Source organism: Melanotaenia boesemani, chromosome 24 (genome assembly GCF_017639745.1).
Source record: "Melanotaenia boesemani isolate fMelBoe1 chromosome 24, fMelBoe1.pri, whole genome shotgun sequence".
Classification (NCBI taxonomy): domain Eukaryota; kingdom Metazoa; phylum Chordata; class Actinopteri; order Atheriniformes; family Melanotaeniidae; genus Melanotaenia; species Melanotaenia boesemani.
This window is the reverse complement of record NC_055705.1, coordinates 9079878-9101711: the sequence shown is the minus strand read 5'-3', so window position 1 is coordinate 9101711 and position 21834 is coordinate 9079878. Positions and strand designations below refer to the sequence as shown.

Sequence of the window (21834 nt, the reverse complement as noted above, 5' to 3'; positions counted from 1 at the left end):
TGTTGATAATTCAGCAAAAATAAGAATTAGTTGTTTAAATCACTATTTGGAACGATGAATGTATATGAGATTTGCAAATTATTGCATTCTGTTTTTATTAATATTTACACAGCATCCCGACTTTTTAGGAGTTGTTGTATAAAAAGTATATAGAATTGTACTGATTTTGCACCATTTAAGGCTACATGCAGCTAGTTTAAATTAAATGTGCCACAGTTGTACCTTTGATTCCAACAATTCCTATTTGAACTCAGGGTTTTTTCCTCTTTATCACCAGAAAATCTCATCCGGCTTTAAACACTGTGCAGACATGCTAAAAATCAGGGTCCACAGAAAGGCATGATCTCAGCTGTAAATCAATATTAAATCAGTGCCTGAACAGTGGGCAAACTGGGACATATTGACTGGTATTCACATAAAAGCTGAAGGTCAAATGTCTACATGTCTTCCTGTCTGAGAACTTAAACAATGAATTACACCAACAGTTTGCTATTCTAACAGCTTTCCATCATTAAGCATGTTTTCAGATCTCTGAGTGGACTCACAGGGACGTCGGCCCCTCCAGAAGCCTCTGTACGGGGATGATCAGCTGACCCAGAAAGCGCTTGATGATTGGCCGGCTCTTGGCAAACTTATCCTTCACCTCGATCTCCAATATGTCAGACATCAGAGCCACAAAGGTGTATTTCTAAAGAAATGAAAGGGTAATTTGTTATGCTAAAATTGTTACTTAATAGCAGAAAATTGTGTAAAACCTCCCAATTTTGCTGTACAACGTTTGTGTTTCTCACTTTTATTGAGAAAAAGTACTGAAGGGTTTAAAAATAAAACTAATTTGAGAAGCTAGACAAGAATTGTGTGCTATAAATCAAATCAGAGATGATCCTTTCCACAGCATCTAACAGATCGAGGGCTGATTCAGGAGGCATACAAAGGCCCTGGACCACTGCAACAGCTCTGTTTCTCTTTCAGCCATTCATCTGTAAATGTGTTGGTATCTTTGGGATCATCGTCCTGCTACATGAGCTCATCTGAGCCAAGCTTTAGCTGCCAGACAGATGGCCTCACAATTGACTCTCTTTTCTCGGCAAGGTGCCCAGAATCTGTAGCTGCATAACAAGCACTAATCTTTCCAGTTTTAACAGGTACACAGTGATAGCAGAGCTCCTCCAGAGAGGACTTTTACAACATTTATCATCTAATGGAGAGAGCCTGCCTCTCAGTTTGTAGACGTTCACATTAAGCCATTGCCTCATTTCCGTTTTACACACGATACTACCAGAAGTAACCCAAGCACTATTCCCATCACTGCAGTGGAAGTAGGCTTAGTTTTCATTCATTGTTTCTGCATTTTGGATTATTGGCTGTTAAATACATAATAAAACAAGAGTAATACATCATATGTTGTTCATTTTAAAACATATAATGGGTAGATTATTTCTTTATAATGCACTGATATGTCAAACTTCAGAACCATTATTGAATAATGCCGGCTCTCTTGACTAAGAGTCAGTGCTCTGATGAGCCATGAATTCCTTTGACTCTCAGCTGCAGCTTGACTAATAAAATCCTTCCTGTCATTAATAATGCATCATCAAGTACAGCAGCGTTAGAGGCGACTGTAGAACCTGACTTATGTTTGGACTGTTCCTGTCCTGTTGAGCTCTCTGGCTAACAACAATATAGTAGGATCAGCATCCCTGGTTTAGAGTTGTGGTGCTTGTTTACCCCTCTTTCCTGTCTTCTCCACCTCCAACCAGTCAAGGCCCTTCCTGCTTCTGGTTCTGCTGGAGGTTTTCCTTCCTATTAAAATTGAGTTTTCCTCTCCACTGTCACTATATGCAGCTCAGGATGGAAAAATGAATCAAAGAGAAGATTTGATGCAATCTATTGGTTTCCTTAGCTAGGTAATATTTTTATGAATTGGTTTATATGAACACAGTTATGATTTTGGATCATATAATTGATTTGTTTTAATTAGATTATAATGGTACTACTGTGAATTGGGCTGAATTGCACTGTGTTTGTAAAAGGTCCTTGACTTTGTTATAAATATAAAAATAAAGCTAAACTCAGACTGTGTTCTTTATTTTCAAATGACTATATATTTTAATTACTAAAGTCATGAGCTCATGATAGCATTCATAGACACAAGAAAGTACTTGTTAAAGTTTCTGGTGTATAAATTTATGTCACGGTGTGTTTGTGCTGACCTCCCCGTGCCACACAGGGTTGATGGTGTTGGCGATGATGGAAGAGCGTCTCTCCTGGCCATGGTGAGTGGATTTGGGAAGGCAGCTTCTTTTCCCAGGGTGAATGGACATCTTCAGGTAGGGGTCAGGGTTGAAGAACATTCCCTTCTTCAAACCCACTGCCCGGATGTCTTGAATGGAAAACTTCATAAGCACTTCTTAAAATTAAAAAACAACATTATTCCACAAATTCCCTCCTCTCACCTGATAGCGTGAAGCTGACTAGTTTCCGACCGTGCTCGTTCCCTGAATGGTCCTCCACTTGGCCTTCACTTCTTTGCTGATGAGAAAACAACCAATAGAAAAGCAGTGTTTTTAGTGTCAGTAAATTTTACTTTTTAATTTTCTCTAACTTCTGACCCTTAGTCCAAACTAGTTTACGCCTCACCTTAAAGTCAGAGTAAAGGTAATTCAAACATCAGCACAGAAATCTGCTACAGTAAGACAACTGCTGCTTTTACAAGCTGTTCATACCACAAAACTACACACACTATTACTTCGAAAAAACTGGCTCCTTCATGGTTGCTTTGACTTTATAGTGTCTACCAACCAATCAGGAAGCTCCAGGCAAGAAGATCCTTTGCGTTTTAATTCCTTTAAATTATTAAGCTGGACTTCAACCTCTCTTGTCAAAAACACATCAAAATAACCCAAACAATAAAATTTAATGTACAAAACTTTAAGCCTTTCATTATGATGGAAGCTGCTAAATCTTACCTCCACTGTGTGATTTTATCTCACATCGAATATTATTTTATAAGTTGGTCCGTTTTCTGACGTTACTGTACTTAATCCTGTCTAACAGTTTGACAAGAAACCTCAGTCATATCTGCACAATACTGGAGAAATACTGCTTTTTAAACTGTTAAAAACACTGTCTGCTATATAAAACAAGGAACTGAATGGCCCAAAAACAGCCCTGGAGGATTCTATTAAAAAGGGAAACAGTGGTACCAGGTTGGCCTCCAGGGAGGACTGAAGTTCAGCTCAGAAAATCCACATTTGCACAGTATGTTCTTCCTGTTAAAAGATGTACGAGGTGGAATACTTTGCTTTTACCCATTAGAGATCATCCCACCTACATTTCCATTAGGAGACATGGCTGAGTAGTAATCAGTACCTCATCTTAATGAAAACTGAAACTTTTTAAAAACAAGTACTTTTTTCCTAATTCACGTTAAGGTAGGTTGGACCTAACAATACTGTCTTTCTTTTACTGTAACTGTTTAATTATAATTATTATTTTCATTGTAATGTTTGTGGTGTTGAACTGTTGTTGATGCAAATTTTTCTTTATTTTTGTGTGCTGCTTCTTCTGGGACTGCAAATGGAAATGATTATCTTGCTAAATTTGCAATATTACCGCAATGTACTACAGTAATGTATACTGTAATATCCAAATAAATGGATAAATAAATATGTCATATGAGCTGAATCTCTGCAAGATCTGAGACTGAAATTGGCTGGAAACTGCCCTTTGAAGTGTTGACTAATTTTAAGATGGGTCTGAAATCAGGGATCTACGACACAACAGGAGTACAAAAAATGACCTGAAGATAATCCTAATCCTAATTCTATAAACAGGCAAAATGCAAGGCATTATACACTTGAATTTGCCCTTTTAATAATTGTGACAAAAACAAAAGTTGGTCAGTTTTTTTCACCTGGTAGGATTTTACAAGAGACAGGTAGCATTAACAGATACCCTGATACAACACTGCAACAACCACCCCATTAGCGTGCTCACGCTACGCCGATGTTTGGCTGAATCTTGAATTCCCTAAACCAGGGATGTCAAATGTCAAACCTCAAGAGCCACCGTCCTGCAGGTTTTAGATGTTTACCTGCTCCAACATACTTGATTCAAATTAAATGGATCTCCCTAACAGCTTGTTAATGCCTGTTAATGACCCATATTCTGAGTCAGGTGTTAATTATAAATATCTAAAACCTTCAGGATTGCGGCCATCGAGGACTGAAACTGGACATCCCTGCCCTAAACCAAGAACTTAGAATTAAAGTTCTGCCTTATTAGAATTGGGCGTTGGTAAGGAATACTTATAACAACAAGGTCAGAGATAAGAACTTCTAATGAGGTAACATACCAGTACTCCGGGGTTCTTGACGGTAATGCAAGGAGTTGTTGCTCGTAATGCTCCACTTACACCGTGATAGTACTTAAAACAGATCTTTGTCTCTGCTGTGAAGAGACACAAATGACACATCATTTATGAGCTTCTTTGTCTAAATGTATATTAATTAAAAAAAAATACATTTCTTGCCCAAAACTTATTCAAACAAAAGAGCTGGTAAGTGTTTTGCTGCTAAAACAGTTGCATGACAGCATTAACATTCATTCAGAAACAGACCACTTAGAAGGAAATCTAATTTCATCTATTATACTGACTGAAGAAATAAATTATATTTCTATTATTATATAAAAGCAAAGCAACCAAGAAAACCAGCAGCAAATTGTGTACACCAGCCCTTTGCAAGCAAAGACCATATCCGGTGGTGGGAGAATGACTTGTTGGATGATAAATGCTGAACACTTATTCTTCACAGAATATTTTATTTCATACAGTTTTTCTGCTGACCTGTATATTACTTTCTTCTTAACCATCGCAGTATGAGTACAATAAAAAATATATGCTTGTAAACACAATGGCAACCACCAAAGAGCCTTATTGGTCGTTTTCCATATGCTGTGAAACTAATCAACGTGCTTCTTGTGTTCTCAATACAGATGCTTTCAATATTTCTTTTTTCAAATTTCTGTGATTGAGTACTTCTTATCACATTCATTTTTGATCTGATGCTCCTTTTTGCATATTTATTTGAATGGCCACAGCTCTAGAAGCCAAAACTCTCCCAGAGGTGCAAGTGCCTTGTTCACCTTCATTATTAACTGTTTGGGTTTACCAAGTCTACCCCCTTTTGTCACCTGAATGCCTATGACATCAATCACTGGTATGAAGGTACGGCAACAAACTCAATCATCAACCTTTGTCCTACTGGTACCAAGAATATTTATAAAACCACCATCACCTAGAACCTGGGGCTTTTATGGATTATCCATGACTAAGACACTTGTCCAACAACAAATCACTGCTTGGATTAGATAAGCTGTTTCTCCCACATGGGCACTGAAGTCTCCCAGGAAACCGAAGGAATCCAGTGATGGTACCGCCTCCAAATGCATCCAGAGACTTCAAGATGGGTGGATAATCCAAAGTACTGTTTGATGCACATCCATAAACATCAGTAAAATCCTTCCCTCCAAAAATTCACCACCAGAAAGTAACCATCTTGCTTCCCAGGGAGATTTCCAAGAAAACCACCCAACAGTTTGGTTCCAGACCTCATGTGGAAGCAGTTAATAGCTGTAGTTGGCAAGAAAAAGATGTAGCCTCCACTGACTTCTCATTAGTGTCAGTTTTGGCCCATATGCTGTATCACAGTCTAGGGAGTACCTCTGACATCTGTTCAGAAGTGTCAAACTGAGCTGACAGAAAAAGTTAACATGACAACTTGTATTGATTAGTTTTTCTAGAGAAAATTATAATCACATAGGAAGACCCATGCTTCAGTGGCTAGGAAATAAAATAGGAAGGACAGATAACCATTATACAAAACTTAAATACAAGCGTCCAAGGAATACATAAAAAACCTAAAACTAAAACAAAAATAAACACATATTGTGACAGAGTTAGGTGACTGTGGAAGCATACATTCCTCCAAAAGCTAATATACACTGACAGATCCTTTTTTAAATGCAGCATGTCAACAAGAGAGAAAAAACAGACTATTCCTCTTGAAGGAGCTTAGGTCCTTCAGTGTTTGCAGCTCAATGTTTATCTATCTTTTATAGGTCTGTGGTGGGTGCAGTCTGCTTTGTAGCTATCTGTTTGGGCAACAGCATCAAAACCAGAGGCTTAAAGAAACTGAATAAACTAGTAAAAAAGATTGGTGCAGGTTCTGGGGCTGATTTAGAGCTCCTGAAGATGATTATACCAAGAATGTTGCAAAAGCTGCTCAACATAACAGACAACACTGCACATCTTCTACATAACACAGCACTCAAACAACAAAGTGTGTTCATACAGAGGCTCCTTCAGATTTGTAACTTCTATGGCGTCAATATAATGAGAAGTGACCAATGATGAAAAAAAAGTAGATGATTTTCAGAAGACATTTTTCTTTGTAAAACTGTTGAAATGCCCCATTAACCAATACAAAAGTACACTGAAAGTATTTAAAACATGCCTGAAATTCACTCACGCTCCATGAAGTAGGGCTCTGGCTCCAATCTCCACACAATCTGTCCTTTCTGGGTGCCATTTACTCCACGGTTCTTAGAGTCCCATACATTAGCAACAGATGTTTCATCTGTAAGACAAACACGCATACTACTATTCATAAAGTCTCCATGGTTGCATTCGTTCGTTCGTTCGGAGCTGGAGCCTATCCCAGCAATTATCTTATTTAGCTATATAGGAAACCAATTTCCCTCTGGGGACAATAAAGGATTTGAATTGAATATATCTATTCATTTATCGTTTTTTGTTTTTCTTTTGCAAATTGGTGAAAATTTCACATCAACATTTTTGTGCTAGGTTTTAAGGATGCTGACATGTGAAATTCTGGGCTGAAACCAATGTTAAATATAACCAGTGTTAAAGTTAACATAACCCAATGCCAACTCAATGATTTTTCAGTGCTTACATAGCCCAACAAACCTTTTAGTACCCACTAAAATCAAGTGGAAATCAAACATGCAAATGGGATTTGCACAACCTGGACAAGTTAAAAAGGTTGTTTACCAGAGAAATATTGGCCACAGCTTTTAAATGATGTTAACTTATTTGCTGGCTGCTGTTAGTAAGCTGACCATCAGCCAAAACCAATATTAGACCAATATGTTGATGCATTCCTACAGGATAAAAGTTCCTGTGTTTTCATTTGGAGCCTAATGGCGGGATGTTCAGAAAATGTCTCACTAAGACTGGAAGACTGTTTCTGTGACTCTGCCTCACTCAGTCAATATGTTATTTAATTTTGTTTTGATTCAGTTATTCGAATGTGAAAAAGGAATACAAACACTTTGGGGGTACTACTAAGACCCAATTAACACCAAACAATAATCTCACATCATATTAACAGTTGAATTATTTATGGTACAATTTTTCTGGGTGTCACAGCCCGTGACCATCATAACACAATAACAGTTACTATCCAAGAATAGAATAGAACTTTATTGTCATTACAACAAGTGCAACAAAATTACAAAGCCTTCCAGTAAGTGCAAAACAGAATAAAATATAATAATTGCAACAATCATAATAAATAAGACAAAATACAACGTATAGTGAATAAGATGAAATCCAGTAAAAATTAGTTAAATTAAAGTAAACTATACAGAATATAATGTATAATATATCATATATAAAATTTAATATATACTATGTAATATAAAATATAGTTATTGCAACGTCTTCTTATTTTAATTACGGCACAGGTGCAAAATAAAGACACGTGAGGTAGCTTATTAAGGCACATGAGGGAATTATCAACTACTCAATCAACTATTTGTTCAGGGTTTCTTACTGCTGTTGGGTAAAAGTTTTCCCTAAACCAGTTTGTCCTTGCAGTAATTGATCTGTACCACCTGCCTGACGGTAACAGATCAAACATGTGGTGACCGGGGTGAGAGCAGTCCTGGACTATTTAGCCAGCCGTCCGGAGGTAGCGGGAATGCTGCAGTTCTTCCAGTGTGAGGAGAGGGCAGCCGATGATCTTTTGGGCTGTGTTTATGACCCTTTGCAGTGACGTCCTTTGAGCCACCGTGCAGCTGGTGTACCACACACACATGCAGCTGGTGTACCACACACACATACAGAACACCAAGATGCTCTCCGTAGTGCACCTGTAAAAGGATACCAGCAGCCTCTGGGTGATGTTATTCTTCCTGAGCATCCTCAGGAAGTGCAGTGTCTGCTGGGCCTTCTTCAGTAGCTCAGTCCAGGTCAGGTTCTCCTCAATATGGACTCCCAAAAAGCAGAAGCCCTCCACCCTCTCCACACAGTCCCTGCTGATGATCAGTGGTGGAATGTCTGTTTTTTCCTCCTAAAGTCTATGATTAGCTCCTTGGTCTTTGATATAATAATGAGCAGGCTGTTCTCTCTGCACCACCCAGTCAACTGCTCCACCTCAGTCCTATATGCGGACTCATCTTCCCCAGAGATGAGCCCCACAACTGTGGTGTTGTCGGCAAACTTGACAATGGTGTTACTGTGTTGTGCAGCGGTACAGTCAAATGTGTAGAGGGTATAGAGCAGAGGGCTTAGCATGCAGCCCTGAGGGGAGCTGATGCTGATGCTGATGGCTACAGATGTATGGTCAAGCATGGTAATCATAAATATCAGCCCTACCAAGCATTCGTTGGCTGAAATATCCCACATTCCACAAAATTCCCAGCGTAATTGTGTCATGATAAACCAATTCCATTGGGATAATTACTAAAATAAACTAATTCCTGCTCTACCACTGCCACTGTTTACCATGGTGTGCCTCAAAGCTTGGTACTTGGGCCCTTTCTCTTTAACATTTAAATATGGTTAATTCTAGTCTAGTTAAACACTATTTAATCTAATATAATCCAATTTAACCCTAGTTCAGTTTAGTTCATTCCAGTCAGGTTTGATAAATCTAGTTTTGTGTGATATTATTTATAAAATACTAAATTGTAAAAAGAATCACACTGGATCTTCAGTTTAGTTCTCAACCTGGCCATGCGTGATGCAGCGGGAGACAGTGGAGAGGAAAAAGTAGTTGGGTGTGACAGACAGACACAGCCCTTAATGAAACACACATTTTTGAAATACACCTTTATAAGAGATTTATTCTCAGTTTGGCTCTCCTAAATCATTCATCATCTTCCTCTCACCTTCGTCTCTGTACATATCAGCCCTCTTTGTCTGCTTCTATAATAAAAATCACTGCTTGACAGTGATATGATGATGCAGGGAAAGAGGTTACATCAGCCCTACTGCAGACACATTAATCTCCTAATGGACTGTGTCTCTGTGTGTGTTCGGGTGTGTTCGATATCTGAGATGTGTGTGTGTGTGTGTGTTATATTTTCGTTTTGTTCATTTAGGACATAGTTTTTGAATAACTGCTGACCTTGTTGGGACCAGTTGTCCCAGTTTGACTGTAGTTTAAGGATAGAGTAAAGGTGTGAATTGAGTTTTTGTTTTTGTGAACTGGCAATGGTTAGGTTTAGAGTGGAAGATACAGTCATAGCTTCTCAGATTTGTATGTCTGCGTTTGCATATAGAGATCCTGTCTTCAATTCTTTTAGAGTTCAATGTCCTGTGCTGCCATGATAAGTGCCTCTGTAATCTTTAACACCAGCCCTTTTTAGACACTGATAGGACTTCTCGATGTCAGCCACTTCTTTATCTGTGGTATGTGTCATGCATGGTGGTTTCTCCTCTTCCTCCTCTCCTATATAGGGTGCTGGCTGAGACAGTCAGCTAGCAAGTCATCCCTGGGGGCATCCTCCAGATGTTTTCCTGGATCTTTGTTGTTTCTTCCTGGATAGTGGTTGTGACGCTTACTAGCCCCCCAGCCCACTTCCTTCCACTTAGTGAACAGTCTCATATCACTGAATTTGTGGTGAAGCCACATCCATTGTAAGATTGTTTGCCTTCAGTTGCTTCTACACATACCAGTCACTTTATTAGGTCCACCTGTTCGATTGCTTGTTAACACAAATAGCTAATCAGCCAATCACATGGCAGCAAGACGACTTGCTGAAGTTCAAATTGAGGTTTAGAATGAGGAAGAAAGGGGATTCAAGTGACTTTGAACATGGCATGGTTGACGGTCTGAGTATTTACAGGGATTTTCACACACAACCATCTCTAGGGTTTACAGAGAATGGTCTGAAGAAGAGAAAATATCCATTGAGCAGCAGCTGTCTGGACCAGAATGTCTTGAGATGTCAGAGATCAGAGGAGAATGGGCAGACTGGTTGGAGATGATAGAAAGACAACAGAAAGTCAGATAAACACTGGTTCCAACCAATGTCTGCAGAATAACATCTCTGAACACACTTTGGGCCCCTTAGTACCAACATGGCCTGATTTAACCACCACAGTCTAACCTGAGTATTGTTACTGACCATGTCCATCCCTTTATGACCACAGTGGAGCATCTTCTGATGCTACTTCCAGCAGGATAATGCACCATGTCACAAAGCTCAGATCATCTCCACCTGTTTTGTAGAACATGACAATGAGTTCACTGGACTCCAACAGAGCATATTTGGGATGTGGTGGAACAGGAGATTCTCATCATGGATGCAGAAGACAAATCTGCAGCAACTGTGTGATGCTGTCATGTCAATATGGAGCAAAACCTCTGAGGAAGGTTTCCACCACCTTGTTGAATCTATAACACCAAGAATTAAAGCAGTTCTGAAGCAAAAAGGGGTCTGACCCAGGACTAGCAAGATGGACCAAGTAAAGTAGCAGCGTATAAGGCACTTGATGAGAAACCTTCATTTTATATCTCTGACCTCTTGCAACCATATGTGGCATCTAGATCATCCAGGTCTACCAATCAGTTGCTTTTAGCTATTCCAACAGGTTGGTGAACAGAGGAGACTTAACCTTTGCTGTTATAGCACCAAAATAATGCTGCGTGACCCTGCACGATCAACGGACCTCTCCACTTCCAATTTTTAAGCCCCGTCATAAAATAAATTTTTATGTAGTCTGTGTTGCTGTAGTTCATCTCAGCAACCATAAAGTATGAGATGGGGTACACTCTAGTCAGGTTAGCAATTTATCACAAGACTGTGATGAAAATATGATGTAAGTTCCTCGTAGCTAACACTTTCACAATCTGTCAAGTCTAAATAACACTCTTTCATTCAACAGGTGACTCACCAATGTGGTACAGGCCGATCCAGTCAGTGGCATCCACTTCCTCCTTTATGTCCCATGAAATCACCAGGTGGCTGTGGCCCAGAGTCAGCTGGTATGTAGACGCTGTAAGTGATGAGCGGCTTTCAGAGGTTACCAGGTCCGTGTCACTATTGGCCCTCTGAAGCCCCACTCCTGCTGCTTCAGCCTGGGTCCCTGATGGCGAATGAGAGGATGGAGGGGAGGATGTGGAGGCGCAGGTGGAGCCTGCGCCCTGCACCGACAGGCTGCTGAGGTTGTCAGGCCCAATCGTGTGTGGCCGTGCGTGTGGGGTGTGGCGGTGCTCGGCCAGCAGGTGCTCCCGGGCACTACCATTGGGAGGTGATGACAATGATGGGGATGAGGAAGAAGATGGGGCAGTAGCAGCTGCTGCCATGGCTAATTCAAAGGTGGAGGTGAAAAGAGCTGCTGGTGGTGGGGATTTAGATGAATGAAAGTGGATGAATGGGCCAAAACAAGATGAGAGGGGTTAGAAAGACATCACGACTGAAAGGTCAAGATAAAGAGAATTAAGAGAGAGAACAGGGGTGTAGTGGTACAGATACTACGATGTATGAAGCAACTAATCTCTAGGCTAAAGTGTTTAAAATATGGATTATGATTTCCTTGGCAATTCTTTGGTACTGGTGGCATTCTTTCGGCCAAAGCATAAGACCCAGGTTCCCCTAGCCACCTCTTCTGTCATTCATAGCAAGCTTCCACTGTACATGTCAATACAGATTTCCCTCTCTTATCACTGTATCACACGTCCATTGTCACAAAGCACAAGAATTAACCAAACCATGTTTGTTTAAGGGCACTAGAGTTGTAATTTATCCATGTATGTTATGAAGAGAGAGGGAGATGGAGGTGGGCAATGGAATAAAATGAGGAAAGGAAGAGAAGGGATCCAGAATCCTTCCAATCATCTGTCCAGGGAGGTGGGGGTGATGCCTGGGCAGTTTTATGACGAACTACAAGGAGGAAAGAAGTGAAGGTAGGTTGACGCCCTAAAGGAGAGAGAGAGAGAGAGAGAGAGAAAATCAGTAAAATGAGTAAAATGGGTGGAGAACAGGGAAAGATGATCAGTATTTAGTAGTTGTATGCTGAACAATACGACCTATGTACAGACATGTAATGACTGCGTAAGAACCACACAGTTTATGGAATTTACCACCTTATTACTTATTCTGTATACTTAGTGGTAATAAAACTAGCAAGAGACGCCTGTGACAGAAATAATTAAACAAAAAAATGTAAATAATGTGTAAGAAATGACCCGCCCTCCAAGGTGCCAATGCAGCTTTGTACTCTTCATACATCATTTCAAACAGCAGTGGTTGGACAATGCTGTTTACCAACTGTCAATAAACACCTCGAAGGAGAAGAAGAAAAATGGTTGGTGGACTAAAACATAAAGACTGAGCTGCAAGACAGAGGAACCAGTGAGGGATTTCACACAATTTGAAAAAAAATAAATAAATTCTGGTAAACAATAATCAACACGGCCACAATTTGATGACAGAAAAGTGTCTTTCTGAGCATCAGAATAAATCCTTGGGCCCAGGACCTGGTTGAATAAGAAAAACAAACAAACTCTGAAGGACCCAGGTTAAAATCCTTGGACTGCCAACGATGGTGGGCCCTCAACTGCTTTCTGGGCACCAGAATGGCTGATCACTGCTGATCCCACTGATAACTAGACATGGTTAAAGGCAGAAGACCAGTTTCCCAACTGATCAAATCAAAGCAAACTTTATCTATATAAATTTTTTTGTGTATAACAGCAGCACGAAGTGCTTTACATAATAAAAACAACAGTTTTTGTATCTTTAAAACCCAAGGAATGACACACTCGAGTTCATCACAAAACAAATTCAAACACACACACATGCCTAACCATTCTCTCTCACACACACACACAAATGAAATGGGTATTGAGCTCCACACCCCACCCCTTGATCCCTCTCTAAAACAATCTCTGTCTAAAAAAACATTAAAAATAACAGTATAAACAGAAATATCTTGACACAGATGAACCAGATGAGGAAACAATAACCTACAAAAACTCCAAATCGCACAGTACAGAGCAGCCAGAGTTGTTTTGCATTGTCGCTTTCGCACTAATGTGCAGAAGATGCATAACAAACTGTCTCGGCTTCCTGTGGAGGCAAAGTCTTCTGTTGTTCATGTACAAAGTCTTGGCAAATAACACACAGAATCGTTTTAAAGAAAAAATATTATTCAGTGGTTATTGTCATGAGCATGTGACATGCCAAGTCAGCAACAGTATAGTCATAGTTCCAAGCCCAAAATGTTATTTCATGGAGAAACTATCCTACACAGGGTGGCTGTAGAACGGAATTTACTCCCATCCAGTGTTAGGCAAATCAAAACTTTATCAAATTTTAAGAAAAAGCAGAGATTCTTAGAGACAAACTATTAATTATATTTATTGTCACTATTATACTGGAGTAATAAGTATTTTTGTATTCTGCGCGACTGTTTAAATGTGTCTTATGACAGTTTTATATTGCTGTCTTTTACTGTCTTTGATTTTATAAATGCTTTTAATAAATACTAATTTTTTATACTGATTTTGGACCCCAGGAAGATTAGCAACCACTGTCAGGGAAGCTAATGGGGATCCAAACAAATAAACAAATAACTAGGGGTCCGTCCACATCAGGAGCAAAGAGGTCGTCACAACTAATATATAATTTTATTACATTATATATTGACCAAATACAGCAACCTTCTATAAAATTGCTAAATAAATCTAACTAATAATAGCAATTTTTAGACTTTTTTTGTATTTTTGCAGTTTTTTTACTGTATTTATATAGAATTTAATTGTACCTGTAAAAGTCTTTCATAAAACATTAATCCCATGTAAAAAATAAAGGCAGAAACTTTTTTGTGGAATTTTTTTTGTAATTTTACAAAAAAAAATTCTGTTATTTCAGTTTATTTTTCTGCCGCTCCAGCCGCTGAAATATTACCAGTTTTTACTATGTTTTTTACATATTTGCTGATCTGATGACATCTGAAAAATGTATTAGCCGTTCGCTCCACAGCCGGGTCTTCAGAGAGTGTGCTGATCTGCTTGGGGAAAGCATAGATCAGTTTGTGGGAATCAGTTCCCAAAAGCTCTCCTATTAATACAATTAACAGCCCAATTAGAAAACGACTGCCTAAATGTGGCTTGTTTGGAAGGATCCCCACGTAAAGGTCTCTTTTCTCTAAAAGCAACATTCAGCATGGCTTCGTGTTGCAAACCACAAGACTTGAGGAATAAAATTCTCCAGACAGACGAGACCAGAGCGGAGATGTTTGTCCATGTGAACAACATGTTTGGTGAAAACCAAGCCCAAACATCTGATACCAACCGCCAAGCACGAGGTGGAGGGGTGATAGAACCGTTATGAGTCATGTGTGGATATGAGCCGCCCATATATGACTCACAGCTAATGAATACAAGCAGCACATCAGGTCACTTTCAGAGGAGGGTCCAGATATAGTAATTTTAAAATGTAAAGGTCCAGCTTTTTATGTGGAATATCTAAGTTCACTCTGTTGCACACACACACACCATGGCATAAATATTTTATTTAAAAAAAAAAAAAAGAAGAAGAAGAAGATGGAGGTCAGCAGTTGCCATGATGTCTGGATGCTTACTGATGAGAAATTAAAGTACACTCACCCACTCTTCAATCACTTTCTCCTTTAGAGTATCCTGTGCATTATGCCCTCCCCTAGAGCTGCACTAATTAAAGTCCTGGTACACAAAATCACACTGTTGGCTGTTGTCTTTATAAAATGAATAAGAAACACAAACGAACACATGTGAAGCTCTCAGGGAAGTAAATGTCTTTGACCCAGCAGCAGGATTAAAATAGAGAATGGGGAGGGGAGTTTAATGTTATCAGAGTGTCTGCTCTAATCCAAAGCATTAGCACACAGCTTCAATCACACACAGCTGGATCTGGGGGTCTGTTTCCACCCAGCTGTCCAAGTATTAACTTACACTAGTTTTTCTGAGAATGAAATATAAATTAGGTGTGTCTATCAGCTGGACTGAAGCTCTGCCTCAGAGCGCTATTTACAAAAATAAATATATTTCTTCATTTTGCTGCACTGGTAATGTGATTTTAAACTTTGTGATACGGTGTGTATTGTTGTTTATTATGTTGAGCAGCTTGTGCAAAATTAAAATCTGGATAATCAGCTCCAGAGCTGATCAGTCCTCAGCACAAAACATCTTTCTTTAGTTTGTTTCTTTAAGTTTTTGGCTCTGATGCTGCTGCCCAGCAGATGGATGTAAAACAGGTCGAACTCTCCATCACTGACTGGTCCCAGAATATCTTGATGTAAACGATAGAGGATCTCAACTTCCTCAAGAAGTAGATTCTGTGGTGTCCCGTCTTATAAACAGTCTCTGTGTTGTATTTCCAGTCCAGTCTGACGTCCAGTTGAACATCTAGTTTTCTACTAACTCCACCTCTTCCCATTCCACAACAGGTTTCTTTGTCTTGTCCATCACCGATTCACCTCACAGCTGCAGAGTAATCAGAGTATTCCTGCCAATGACAGAACTCAGAGTTGTGTTGGAAGTCTGAGGTGTACAGGGTGAAGAGAAACGGTGAGAGTACAGTCGCTTGTGGTGCTCCAGTGCTGCTGACCACCATTTCAGGCACACAACCAACAACTATAGTCTGGTTGTTAGGTAGATTTTAATCCAGGCTATCCTCTTGTATCCTCTTGTTTTCTGGAACTCCTCTTATAACAAAACCTGAATTGTGTTAAAAGCACTGAGTGAATAAAAGAATGTAATCTGCATAGCGTTGCCTGTTTTCTCCAGATGAAAAGTTGCTTACGGTAGGGTAAGCAAGATCAGTTAAGGAAGTAACAGTCTTTCCAGGACTTGAAGTGAAGTAGGATGTTAGGGCAATCTTTCATCCAAAAGGCTTCTTCAGCTCTGAACTGAAGAAGCCTTTTGGATGAGAACTGAGAAAAAGAGGTCCGGTTGTCTTTATTTAGACGCTTAGGATTAGCATGACCTGGATGAAAAGCTCTGTCTGGCTTTTCTATGAAGAACTGTTTCATTAGTCCTTAAAAACAAATCTAACCTGTGGCCTTAAATGCTTTAATACTAACATACATGGTCATGTATATTCATATGTGTGGTCATGTTTAGTTTGGGTAAAGGATGCCTTATTTATCTTTTTATTTACTTATTTATTTTTACTTTTCAGACTTCCCTGACAGGACCACCGCCCCAGACACTCTCAGTCCTGAAATAGCTGTGGCGTAATTGGACAACAATGTGGAGGTCCTGTCAGTGGCAACAGCTTCCTGTTCCCAGCACAACCATCACATTCCTCTGGGCTGTTTCTTTTTTCTTTTGCACTTCAGTGCATTCTTTTGCACTGATGAGGAGGCCAATCTAATGTGAAAGATAGGTATTGAACCCATTGTCTACACACATTTTAGAGTTCCCCACCAGCCGGATGAAAGTCTGTCCTATAACATGTAGTATTATGTCAGGGTGGTTTCATTCAGTGCAGGGCTGCAGTCTTTCTTTAAATTTCTTTCATGACATGACAACTCCCAGAACATCTCTGTGACAAACAAGCTTAGCTAAAGGACAGAGAACCCATCATGGGTGACATCACGCAGGTCCTGAAAATCTATGGGCTGTGGTTGGTCAAAGAATATGTGTGTCATGTGGCTTGGCTACGTCTTGGAAAAGAATGAATATATAAAGCTGTGACCATACACAAATATCCCAAAAGGCACAGTTTGACATTATAAAACACTCTAATCGTTTACTTCATCAGATCCACCTTGCTAGTATTGGGTTGGACCTGTTTTGCCTGAATTCTTGGTGACTTATGCGGGGCTTACACCAAATGATTTTTACAGTCACAGACTAAAAACAGAAGTCTTTAGATTTTTACGGTAATCACAGCGGCTCATCTCGATCGTTAGGTTTAAGGTGGTAATCTGTGCTGTTTCATGTCAGTCTTTGCCTAGTCTTGCGTCTGCGACAATATCAAGCGTGTTTAATATTATTGCAAGTCGCAGTGTTGAAACACGATCAACAACCAATACATGAGCTCTGACAAAAAGCAGAAAACCTGACAGAACAACGGCAAAAGCAGACGAAAAAAAAAAAAAAGACAACAACCGGTGATGAAACGTTGTAGGTGGACGTCCAGAAAGAAGTAAAGAATTAAATGTCTGCTGTGGATCGTTTATGTGTTACAGTATAATGATCTAACAAATGAGAGAAGAATAGAAAACTCATTCATCCCTCCAGATGCTGATGAGTCTGTGTAACACCTGGTGGAGATGCAAAGGCAAGCTTAATGAAATAAGAATGATGTGTAATTCCTTGTTGATCCTGGAGGGAAACTCTCCTCTTGTTTGCTTGGCTGTGGGCAGATCAGCCCTGTTCTAATCAGGTAGCCTGCAGTGTTTAGACGATGCTGATTTGATACTAAGGGCCCAGAGTGGGCCTAAAAAATATCCCCTACACCATTACACCCCCAGCAGCCTGAACCATTGGTACAAGGCAGGATGGATTCATGCTTTCATGTTTCCACCAAACTCTGAGTTTACCATCTGAATGTGGAGCTGAAATGGAGACTCATCAGACCAGCAACGTTTCTTCATCTTCTATTGTCCAGTGTTGGTGAGTGTGTGTGAATTGTAGCCTCAGTTTTCTGTTCTTAGCTGACAGGAGGCACCCGGTGTGTCTTCTGCTGCTGTAGCCCATCTGCTTCACGGTTGGACGTGTCAGAGATGATATTCTACGTATCTTGGTTGGAACCAGTGGTTATTTGAGTAACCGCTGCCTTCTTAACATTTCCAACCTGTCTGCCCATTCTCTTCTATCAACCATAATCTACTGTGCAGCTTGCATAAAAACCTAAATCTGAGTTACAAAGTCAGGTAACTGATTCATGGCTTCAGATGTGTTCAAGTGTTAATAAAGTTAAAAAGCTTTATTTTTACTATCTAAATGTGTCCAGTCTGATTTTTTTTATTATTATAAATAAAAATTCACTCTTGGTTTTTACTTGGTCTAAAACCCAACATGTTGTTTTTTCTTCTGCACGGAATTTAACATGACATCACTTCATAGATTTTCTACCAACATCCCCATCTCTGCTTGTTTTACTGCATCCCTGCTCTGATCAACCACAGCAGGTCTGTCCACGTTTGACAGTTAAGAGTTATCTCATTAATTAGCAAAAAGGACGAAGATGACAAGAAAATTAAGGAAATTCAAGCATGTTGTAAAGAGAGCAGCCATTCACGATGTGTACAGGCCTGCTAACCTTTTAAATATGTTTATTCTTGAAGTAGGAGGTTAATATTAACAAATTTATTTAGCCTCTTTGTCCATCTGGTTCTGGTTCTGTTGGACGTTTTCTGTCCTGTTAAATATAAGTTTTTTTTCCTCCACCGTCACCTTGTGCAGCTCAAGATGGAGGATTAAAGAGAAGAACTGATGCAATCCATTGTTTCCTTAGCTAAATAAGGCAGAGGTTATGTTTTCAGTGGTGTTTGTCTGTCTGTTACCAACATAACTCAAAAAGTTCTGGATTAATTTGATGAAATTTTCATGAAATGAAATAAAGGAACAAGTCATTACATTTTGGGAGTGATTCAAACCATGGTCTGGATTCAGGATTTTTTTTAAAGGATAAGGATATTTTTGCCATTGCAGCTACTAACTCATCAGATATTGCACAGAATCATTGGCAATGAAAAAAATACAAAGGTCTTTGCTCTCTGAGAGCTTCTAGTTTCTTATGAATTGGCTGAACACAGATTTTACAAACTGGACAAACTGTGAATCATATACTGTATTTGTTTTAACTGGATTATGAGTTGAGTGCAACAAATTGAGAAACTGAACTGGAACAAGGCTGCAGGCCCAGGTGGTGTAAACTCCAGGGTTCTGAAAATCTTCATAGAACAACTATGTTGGATTCTATAGGACCTCCCCAGCATTAGCATGAGTAAGTAAAGTTCCTGTGCTATAGAAAAACATCCCCATCTTGTTCTGTTACCTAAAATAATCTCATCCATCTGTCCTAAATGACTACAAACCTGTTGCCCTTACATTTCACATCATGAAAGTCCTTGAGAGACTGTTATTGGCTCACCTCAACAAACAGACGAACACCAGCTTGAATATTATAATGGAGTTGGGGTTGAAGACGCCATCGTCTACCTTCTCCACTCTCATCTGTATAAATCCTGCCGCACTTTGAGGATCATGTTCTTTCGAACGATGTGAGAAGCCTTAAGTAAGAAGCTCCATAAATTCCTGGTAGATACCTCCACAACCACGTGGGTTTATGACTAGCTAACAAACAGACCGTTTTGAGACTGAAAGGTTGTGTCTGAGATGGTGGTCAGCAGCACTGGCGCACCACATTTCTCTTCACACTGTGCACCTCAGAATTTCAACACAACTCAGAGTCTTATCATCTGCAGAAATTAAACATATCTTTTGGTTCTCAGCGGATTTACTGGCATGTCAGACAAAAGGAAAGGCCTAACCTCAGCCTGTCAGTGACTTTTTGTGTTTTCTGAAGTCATTACATGTGGATTTTAAGATGAACAGGAGTAAACAAAGCAAAACAATGCTCCAAAAGCTGCTTAACTTTGTGGACAATTCTTTACACTCTCCAATCAACACTATGAGTAAACAATGGAGTTTGTTCAGACAGAGTCTTCTTCAAGTCCACTGTAAGACAGAGAGGTACACAAGGTCATTTCTGTCAGCAGCCATCGCCCTCAGGAACAAGATTTGGCTGTGAATTAACAAACAGAAAACTACTACAACATTACATTTTTGTCATGGAAAAAAATTAAGGAGTTTTAATTTAATTTAATTAATTTCAATTTGATTGAATTTCACTCATTTTAAAATTGCATTGACTTAATTAGGGATAGTCTCCATGCAAAAAAAATGTATTGAACTGAATTCAATTTATAACTAATGCAGTAGAGATAAAACAAACAAAAGCAAACGTTTTAAAATGGATTTAAGCTGAGCTCCTCAACTCTGAGCTGGTACTTCTACTTTTATTTAGTGTTAAAGTATAAATACTTGGAAGCTTTCTTTAAAAAATGTTTAGTATAAAAACTAGATAATAACTGTGTATTTACATCAGATCACTTTTCATCAGTTGTTATCGTCGCTTTTTTCTCAGCCGAAGAACAACGTCCGCTACGGGCGCTTCCAAATGTATCCTGCCGCCGCTTAAGTGAGTCCATCAAAGAGTTGTGTCGGGCTTGTTGTATTTTTACAAAAATTAACAAAGGTTTGCTGCGTGTTTTTGTTTAACCGGGCGTTGGGCTATATTTTTTACTTTGCGTAGTTTGTATTTTTTATTTAGGCCGGCAGAAATTGGAGAAACAGCTGATCAGCGGCAGGATAAGTCGGGCAACAACACAGAGACTGATCGAGCGGTAGAAACCACCCAGCTCTGACACCTTGGGAGGAAAATAAACATTCAGTTCACAATGCAATGCGTATCACCGATGAGACAGTGGATCCGTTTCTTCGTTGTTTTCAGGGATGCAAACTTAAGATAATCATATTATTCAGTCATAAAGATATCCATTAGTTAACTCTGTGGAAAACAAAGATAATCTCACGTGTCCCTTCTTAACTCTTTCCATATGTAAGCTGTTCCAAGAGTCACTTTCTTTCTTTTTCCCCCGTTAAGCCATTATTTATCAAGGTTGTCACAAAAGCAGCATCTCAAAGTATGACTTCATCTGCCCACAGAAGCCTACCAACCTAATCTGATTTGTAATTAGGCTAATCCCATTTAGAGATATCTAAAATAAAGAGTAAATCGCCTCCATAAAAAAAAAGATTAAATAGTTGCCGGGATAATCAGTTAATTATATGCTGGTTTAAAAATATCAAATAAGAGCAATAATATTTATAATTTAGTGGTTTTAGCCAGCAATAAAGTCACTCACAGTTTAAATAAAACACATGGATGAAGCATCTTACCTTCGGTAGGATTCAGACGTGGCTTACAAAACCTTCAACATGCCAAGAAGCCAAGAATAAGTCGCTCAATCATCAGTCATAAATTCATAAATGGCGGATCTCCTCCGGGCCCGGGCAACATCGACCGCTCCTCGGCTTCCAAGCGAGATGTGCGGCTCCACAGCCCGGCCACAGCCCAGCCACAGCCCCGCTACCTCTGGTCCAACCTGCGCTCAACGCAGGACTTTTACACCATTCTGCGACCTTTTCCTCTCTCCTACGTTCTTTACTCCGCCGTAATGTTAAGAAGCCTGGTTAAAAGAAAAGAAAAAAGGAAGACGTTTTCATATTTTATATGTCTTCGCATCCGCATCCCGTTTTCATTCCGGTTCTGCTGCCGCTGCCGCCGGGCTGGGGTCAGTTCCAGTCATAACTGTTCATTTTATCTAGAAATACCGGTGAAGAACTCCAACAGGCTAGGCCTTGTTATGATAGTCCTTTCTGTCCATGCAGATATAAAAATATGGGAACACCTCCCACCTCCACCCCATTTGTGGAGAACGGTTTCAAACCTGTGGGT

At 39.6% G+C, this 21834-nt stretch overlaps 1 protein-coding gene across 2 annotated transcripts in view; it reads right to left on the bottom strand.

Moving 5' to 3' along the window:
• hecw2b (HECT, C2 and WW domain containing E3 ubiquitin protein ligase 2b) overlaps positions 1–21771 on the bottom strand; it is a 47110-nt gene extending 25339 nt beyond the window's left edge. Inside the window, exons 1-7 of one of the 2 annotated variants that reach the window (XM_041978321.1) lie at positions 21276–21771; positions 11210–12234; positions 6534–6641; positions 4358–4452; positions 2457–2532; positions 2214–2383; positions 546–688 (exon numbers count right to left, since the gene is read on the bottom strand). In XM_041978321.1, the coding sequence (XP_041834255.1) occupies positions 546–688; positions 2214–2383; positions 2457–2532; positions 4358–4452; positions 6534–6641; positions 11210–11621 (1004 nt within the window). In that variant the 5' untranslated portion in view covers positions 11622–12234; positions 21276–21771. Of the gene's footprint in view, positions 1–545; positions 689–2213; positions 2384–2456; positions 2533–4357; positions 4453–6533; positions 6642–11209; positions 12235–21275 lie in introns of those variants that run through there. The other variant, XM_041978322.1, reaches the window with a different exon arrangement.
• Between the last annotated feature and the right edge of the window lie 63 nt (positions 21772–21834).